Source organism: Canis lupus, chromosome 14 (genome assembly GCF_011100685.1).
Source record: "Canis lupus familiaris isolate Mischka breed German Shepherd chromosome 14, alternate assembly UU_Cfam_GSD_1.0, whole genome shotgun sequence".
Taxonomy (NCBI): domain Eukaryota; kingdom Metazoa; phylum Chordata; class Mammalia; order Carnivora; family Canidae; genus Canis; species Canis lupus.
In genome coordinates this window covers 6285105-6293220 of record NC_049235.1, presented here as the reverse complement: position 1 = coordinate 6293220, position 8116 = coordinate 6285105, and the positions used below count along the sequence as shown (strand labels likewise).

Here is an 8116-nt window from a genome sequence, read left to right as displayed (position 1 = left end):
AAACTCTGAATAATGAAATATGTCATGCACGGCCTGCATTTCCTTTCTATTATTTTAGTTTAGCTTTTCTAGAGATTAGTGCTTATGGTGAGAATTGAATCCTGTGTACAAATTTTAAATAATCTTTTGTATTCCCATGATACCAGGCACATAGAAGGTATTCAGTAATACTAATTTGGAGTCTCAAAGGTGGGGAAATGGTGGCATTGGTATCTGTGGGAGGGATTTAAGTGTTTTAGGCTAAGTTTACTCCTTAAAAGAACAGCCTAAGGATAGCCTGCAAATAATTGCATAGCTAAACAAATTATTCATATTGACAGAACTTAAAATTATAACACATATCAAGGGATAAGGGGACAGCAGCAGGGCACAAGATACCCATGCGCACCCCTTCCCATTTTACAACCAACCAAAGGGGGAATCTGATGGAAGTTTCTTACCTGCCAGATAGAGGGAATGGGAATTCTTGTTCTCAGGTACTTTGTCTGACCTCTCACATGGCTGCATGCCCAGAAATGTGATGATGTTGTTGACGGCTTCTGTGTTGGGAAGACAAATGCAATAGTATCAGGAAAGTTCTGCCTAGGGGTGTGTCTCTGTCCTAATAGTGCTGAGGAGGGGAAGGGGTGCCTGGTCATGTGTAGAGGGAGGCTACCAGACTAGAACGTGGTTGACTCAACTAGACGAAGACAGGATCCTGGCCTTTTCAGCAAAAATGGTTTATGAAATATTTAAAGAAAAGAGATACTCTGGAATAATAAATATGCCCATTAGGTTTTATCCTGCAATACACCAATAGCAAAACTGTTCTCACCTTCGAGAGTTTTGGTAGAACTGAGGGCAAAGGTCTCCTCTTTCTCAAAGGTGTCTCCCACCTCTTCCCAGGCAGCAGCAAAATTAGGCTTCAGAACTTTCTGAATGTGATCAGACACAGTCACTTCCAGATCTTCCAGCTGGTAGGTAAGGATCAGGGGTCAGTAAATGAAAGTCCTTCAGTACACCGCAAAGACAGGGGCTAATTAGAATGGTTTTATCATTCTGTGTTCTAGCCTTTGCAGGAGCCTCAGAAAAACTTTACCACTAAAGTAGTTTAAGTTCTGTGGTCTAGATAAATCTAACAATGTAGGTAGGCCCTTAGCAAAGGAAAGCAAGAAGACAGGACCTCTGGCAAGAGCTGTATTCAGATCAACACCTCCAACCCTGGGGGGTACAAAGTAGTCATGCTCTCACACCTAACCGTGAAGTTGAGGCCATACAGGGCCTTCTGAACTTCACATTCACTAACTGCTTGATACCTGTTAAACTTTCCCCTACATTCTGTGATGGCTTTTCAGTCCATGATGGGGCTCAATTATAAGCGAACTAAAAGCTGCTAAACAAAAACAAAACAAAAAACCCCCAATATTTCAAATAAAACTCATTGACCGTGAAAATCATGTAATTGTTTCATGTCTTAATTATCTCTCTTATAAAGACCCCAAAAAGTGAGTTTTGTTTTAATCAATCATTAACTGGTAAATCCCAGTTCTCTGGGGGCATGACACACTCCTCTTAGGAGGATTATTCCTTCTCCATTGTGATCTGACAAGAATAAAACCCCATGAGTTCTTGTCAGATGTTGCTAGCAGAATGTTTCCTGTAGGCAGAAGTCACTTGGTAGTGCAAGGATGTTAGGGTAAGTCTCTGTGTGGGGGAGACTCACCACATACTCATCATCATACCCCTCCTCAGCGGGAACCCCGGTGTCAGGGTCGCAGTCCCGGACAGTAAACTTCATGGTGCAGCTAAAGGTGCCTGCAACTGGGGGGAGAAAGAGCAGGCAAGCTGGTTGGTGTCAGGGGCGGTACAAGCACAGAGCCTCCGTCTGTAATGCAGAAAGTACCGTCTGTACGTGGCGCTGTGTTCTGTTATCAAGTGGGACATACACAGGTTCTGCTTTCTAGGGTAGTAGGCTGGCCAAAGAGGCGATCTCATAAAATGGCTTTAAAAACCATTAGCCCATGTGGGTTAGAATAGCACAGAAAAGATGACATGGGCAAAACAGTTTTTTGTTATCTGTATAAAGAAAGCAGCAGGGGGGAGAACTTTGGGGGCTTTTTTGCCATGCCTGTCAAAAGGGTCTACCTGTTGAAAAAACAGAAGAACCATTACTTTTAGGAGTTGACAAAGCAAAAAACAAAAGGGGGGGGGGGCAAAATGCACATGGGTCATTAAATTAACACTAAGTACATCAAGAGTCTCAATACCAATATTATATCTTTAGATTGTGGGCTGACAGTGGGGCCACAGGCCACCAGAATGAATTTGCTTTAGGACAACTTTCAACCTACAGTAAACAGGTCAGTAATGAGGTTCTAGTATTGGTAAATTCAGTGTCTTAAAATGGAGAAGCAAGTAGGCCTTATATGTTTGAGGATGACTGGTAGAATAAGAAAGAAATAGAGATTGGGGACACATTTTTGGAAAGGGGAGTCTTTGTGAAGAAGATGAGATTTTCTGAACCGTTGGAAGGGAGGGGGTTTATTAAGTATGGAGGAAGAAAAGGCATTTAGGGTCAGGTACAAAACATACTAGAAATTGGGGAGTAAGCAAGTTTTCTGGGGGACAGGAAGGACAGGAAAAAACAGACCCCAATGTAAAGACCATATATGATAAGGTGAGTAATGGGGCTTTCATCTGCTCAAAGTCGCAACTTTAAACTCCCGACTCCTTCCTCCCAGCCAAGTACATAGTAAATGTCAGTGCATGTTGACATCAGATAGAAGGGTGTAAACTAATGTGTCAGATCCTTAGGTAAAAAGATGACTGAGACATGACTTCTGTCTCCAAGAGCAGATTGTCTAGGAGTTAAATGTGTGTGTGTGTGTGTGTGTGTGAGAGAGAGAGAGAGAGAGAGAGATCTGCCTGTATATCTGTGACACTACAACTCTTGTGTCATAGGTTCTTTAAATTTTAATAGAGGGCTCTATGGCAGTGGAGGATTAACAGCTGGGGAAATAAAAAAATTTGAAAGAATTTAACAGTCTAACAGGATCTCAAAGGATGCAAAAGGGATCTGACAAGCAGAGGAAGATACACAAATAAAAGGAAAGTGGCCAGAAAGGCCGTGAGGTAATTGGAAATGAGAAGAGATATGCTAATGCATAGGTGCTGAGGAGAATTTTTGACGAACAAATTTGAAATACCTTGTATCACAAATGAAGACCACATATTTTCCAATAGGCCTTGGTTTGCTGAGGCAGTCAACAGATTGCAATGTTAGAAATAACTAAAGCCACCAATGGAAATTCAATGAAGAACAGGTTTGAGTTCAGAGAGTGAAGGAATTTAATAGAATATGTTGAAAACGGGTAACGGTAGTGGGTTGTCCCATATAGGAAAGAGTGTACCTGTTAAGACTAGAGATTTCAGTGCAATAGAGGGTTGGTCAAAGAATGATGGTGGCTAAATTAGGGTTTTCTGCAGGAGAAAGAGGGAAGAAAGAAGAAGTGGAAGTTAACACAGACCTAGAGTGGGTCAGTTGAAGTATTTAGAGAAAAAGAGGAGAGGCATGGGATTGTGGTAAGGACAAAGGTCATGATCAAATAAGAATGGAGAGGCAGGATAGACATTGGGTAATGCAAGATTATACGAATCCCAGTTTGGTTCTGATTAAGCAAGTAGGCTACAAGAGAATGAGCAAGAGGAGTGAAGAGACAATCAGGAACCAGGTTAGATCACAGCCCTGAGGCAAACTGGTTCAATTTTATGTACAGATAAGGATGTAACATATTTAATGTATAAGTCAGTGACACATAGAAACAGATTAAGGAAGCAAATAGTATTAGAATGTTTCTGAAACTTTTGTAACAAATTTTTAGTTAAATGGTTTCGCTGATACAAGGAGAAGTTACAGGGCAGCTAAGGTGAACTCAGGTAAAACCACTGGTAACAATCTATCGATGTTGCTAGAAAGGATGGCCAACACTGAGTGAGAAGTAAGAGGGAGTGAGGGAGCCCTTCTGTGGCAAGAGAGCAATACTGAATCCACTGCCATAACAATGAGGAGGGCTTCAGTGAATGAAGCCAGGCAAATAAGCAAAGGGAATAAGAGCAGAATGCCTGGGAGATGTACATTAACGTTCTCAGACATGAGGCTCCTAACCTTAAGAGGACTGACGGGAATGAGAGCAATGGAGGAGACCTGTGTGAAAACATGAAGTTAGAGGAAAGCCAGATGCTGGAAACAAAGTCAGGAGAGAGCCGTGGGAGTGCAGGACATGCAGCGTTGCAAATGGCAGAGTGAAAAATTCAGTGGGGAGTTGCCGGGTCTCAACCACCTGCGGGAAGACTGATTAAGATGGGGGCTGTGGTCAGTGGGGCTGAAATCAGAAAGGGGTAGAAGGGCTAACAGGAGCCATCCGTGCATGCCTGCCCTTAACTGAGAAGGGGCAGGCGCCCCACATACTGTGCAGGAAGCCCAGGAGGGGGGGTGCCACTCGAGCAGCCAGTGCCAGCAGAGGAGCAAACCCCACTGGGAGATAAGGCTGGATCCCCAGGAATGCTATACGTGGGAAGGGGGTGCCAAAAGAGGTTCTTCCCTAGGACAGATGCAGGGGAAGAGGAGGAAAGGTACAGGAAAAGCAGCATGCAGTTGGTCTGGGATGGAAAGGAGTCAGGAAAGAAGGATGAGTCAGCTGGAAGGATGGCCATGGGTTACGATGCAGTAGGAAGGGGAGACCAGAGCAGAGGACACAGGAATGGAGGGCCCACGATACAGAGCAGATGAGGGAGGAGGGAGGCCTAGAACAGGACCTCTTGTCAGAGCTTGAAACAGGCCACTGGTCACATTTTGGGCATTAATGGAAGCATAAAGTGTGAGGAGCAGGGGTAGAGTAGGAGGCGGGAGTGGACGGGCTCTCAGAGCGCCCATCTGGAGGGAAGCTTGAATCTAAAGGCCTTCGGTGATAGGGAAGCCACTGCTGGGGACTTTTGAGATCCGGGGCTTGACTTAGCACAGGGCACAGAGGGGGTCTGTGGGGGAAGAGCCTACTGCCCTATAAAGGCTGAGAAGTGTTGGCACCCACTCCTCTCCTCACCTCCCCTTGGGGTGGACAAGTGAAAGGAGAGCTGGGTGAACTGTCACAGTTCACTTTGGGGGCCCGGGCCATGCTCTTAAAGGTGGTTGCCATTGGAAGCAACCTGCCATGTGAGGATTTAGAGTGACAGACACTTCCTGGGCGGACCTGTGTGAGAACAGTGCGCGGGAAGGGGGGTGGTGGGCAGAAGCTAGCTGCCGAGGAGGAAGGGCATTTAGATGTGGGGCAGAATGGAAGACGTGAGGAGGAAGGGTCAAAGGGCCAGGACAAGGGCGCTGGGAGCTACACTAGATTACAACCAAAGGAGAGGGGCTGTGGAAAGCAAGTGGCTGAATAAGAAGTGGTGTCAGAAGGGAGTGCAATCTGGGATTCATGTGAAGCAACAGTGTGACCAACAGTGTAAAGTTAAAGAGTCTAAGCTGGATGGAGGTCAGCCAAGGCCAGTGGCAGGAGTCTCGAGAAGGTTGAGATTGAGCCGAGGGTGCAGGTGCATGTGGAAGAGCATGGACAGATAAGGAAGACAAACGAGACAGCTGAATCCATAAGAAACAATACCAAGATGGGAGCTGACAAAACAGGCAGCCCTGTAGGTAGCAGAGGTGCCCATGCAGGGGAAAGAGTGGGAGAGCCTGCAGGAGACGCGGTGGCGTCTGACGAGCAGCAGGTTTGGGTGTGAAGGATGTGGTACCATGCTTGTAGCAAAGATGATGATTACCTGAGAAAGGAGAGAGATGGAGACTATGTCCCTAGAGTGCTGTGGGGAGAGCTGTGGGGAGCGGCAGGGCCAGAAAGGGTGAGGAATAGAGTTGCCCGGAGCTGGAAATCCCGTAAGATCGCATAATGGTTGTTTGGTCAAATGATGTGTCTTAAAGCCAAACTGAAATGTCGTGTGGTAGGTAAGACGATAGGACAGGGCCTGAAGAGAAATGGGACGTTCTAGCGAGGAGTACGGGAAGGACAAGGATGGAGGCGCCCTGGTAGGAACCAAGGGCAGCACGTGGACCCAGGGTCACTGTGTGGGTGGCGTGTCTGCAGCAGGGATGACGAGTATCAGGAGATGCGTGGCTAGTGATCGTGGTGGGAACCCAACTGGAATAGAACTTCATTTGTCACTTGTATGTATGGGTGGAATTAAGATGTGGCGGGGCAAACAACTGAAGGGAGATGCAAATAACTGTCATATGAGTGCCGCGTTAAGGTTGCCCTAGAATTCACTGTGAGGTGGAGATGTTTTGCTAGTGGGGAGCTGTTGAGGAGACCACATCTGCTGAGTGAAGTGGAGATGGTAGCTAAAGGGGGGGGGAGAAGGAGGCTCGAGAAAAGGTGGCATATTTCTTTAGGGCAGGATGGGTAATGAGATGGGAACCGGGGAGCACCATCACAACTGCCCCCAGATTAAAAGGTCACTTGAAGCATGGCAAGTACTGACTGGAGGGAGAAGGCCCCGCACTTTGAAGTGTGGGGGGAAGAGGGGTTCTTAAAGCCAAGAGGAGCATTGTTCAGAGAACAACTCTCAGTAGCTGGCATGGTAAGAAGGAAAAACACACACAGCACAAAGACCACCAGAATGGGGGATCCTGTCGGCTCCGAGGATGGGCCTCAATGGCCGAATGTGGTGGACCTAAGGCCACACTGCAGGGACTCGTGTGTATACCGGAGAGAAAGAAAGGCCCGCAAAGCCATGGAAGTCAGAAGTAGACTCGCTCCTGGTGCCTTGGTGGGAGATTTTTAAAGGACGCCTTCCAAGGAGATGTTTAGAGCAGTGCTTCTTAACGCGTGCTCTTCAGCTCCCCTGAGCTGCTGAGTCTGTTGTGTCTTACCAAGCTGCAGTCTGTGAATAACTGCCTTAGATGAAGGCAGCTGAAGAGCCATTCTGATGAGAAGTTTTTGGTAGCAGCCTGTCACTAGTGCCAGCTAATAGAGAAGCAACTAGGGAGACCTGTAAGAAAGTTCAGAAGGTGTGGAACTTTCAAGAAAACCTGGCCAGGGGAGGTCACTGAAGGGGGCTGGAGTGAGGGAGGATGGGGTGTAGAGATCAGAGGCTTCTAGAGTAGGTTTATGTTAACTCTCAGACCAGGACCACTGAAGAGGAAGGGAGGAAGTGTGGTTATAAATAGAAGTGAGGGGAGCTGTTCAGGAGGTGAAGGGAATGGTAGAGAGAGGCCGCGGGGAATGGATGTGTAATCCAGTCCACAGTCTACACAGTGAGGGCTCAGTATGAGGTGAGTCTGAATCTATGAGGATGACATGTGCATACATAGTCTCTGAATGGAGGAGGGATGCTGAAGATAAGGTCTTTTTTATGAGATTAAAATAAAGAAAAAGGAATAAAATAGCAAAGTTAAAATTGCCCTCAGATGCAAAGAGATCTCTTATTATTAACATGGAAATAGTCACTGACACTAACTGGACATATATGGCACTGTACTCGGGCCAAATATCATGATGGAAAAAGGAAGAAGACTGGTCAGTTGCTCGCTAAGGGAAAGGCTTGGCTAAAAAGTAGACACTTGGCTTTGAGTGAGGGAGTGGGGACCCAAGGGAGGGAACTTCAAAAGGAATATGCACTCATCACCCTGAAAGGTTAAGATACACAGGGAAAGCTGGAAAGAATGTGTTAGAAGAGGATGTTAAAGACACACTCGAGAATTAAGGAAACACATTAAGATTTGCAGAAAGCGAGAGAAGCAACTGAGACTTGTATGAACAAAGAACAAAAGAGAGCAAAAGATGGAGGCTGGAAGCTAGATAAAGAGGGGTGTGTGGGTTAGGTAAGGGTGTGGAATGTGCAGGAGGAGAAATCAGCATGAAAGGGCATTAACGAGGGCTGAAGAGGGAACACAAGGAGATGGGAGTTGGACGTTTGTCAGACTTGTGTATGAACAGGGAGAGAGAGTGAGGTAAGAATGTGGCAAAGTAGGACCTGGAGTTCGAAGTTCTGCTGTCCAGGATGCTCTGCTAGAAAGATCCTGAAGTGACTTTCCATGGTCAATATAGCGAAGGGTCAAATGGGCTGAGAGGGATGGACATAGCAGGCA

General features: G+C 46.4%; 1 protein-coding gene across 2 annotated transcripts in view; it reads right to left on the bottom strand.

Annotated features, from left to right (window-relative positions):
• Nucleotides 1-8116, bottom strand: part of COPG2 (COPI coat complex subunit gamma 2) — a 114761-nt gene that overhangs the window by 676 nt on the left and 105969 nt on the right. For both annotated transcript variants that reach the window (XM_038556493.1, XM_038556494.1), the window contains 3 exons: nucleotides 1703-1800; nucleotides 815-953; nucleotides 441-539 (listed from right to left, as the gene is read on the bottom strand). In XM_038556493.1, coding sequence (XP_038412421.1) covers nucleotides 441-539; nucleotides 815-953; nucleotides 1703-1800 — 336 coding nt within the window. The remainder of the gene's footprint in view (nucleotides 1-440; nucleotides 540-814; nucleotides 954-1702; nucleotides 1801-8116) is intronic.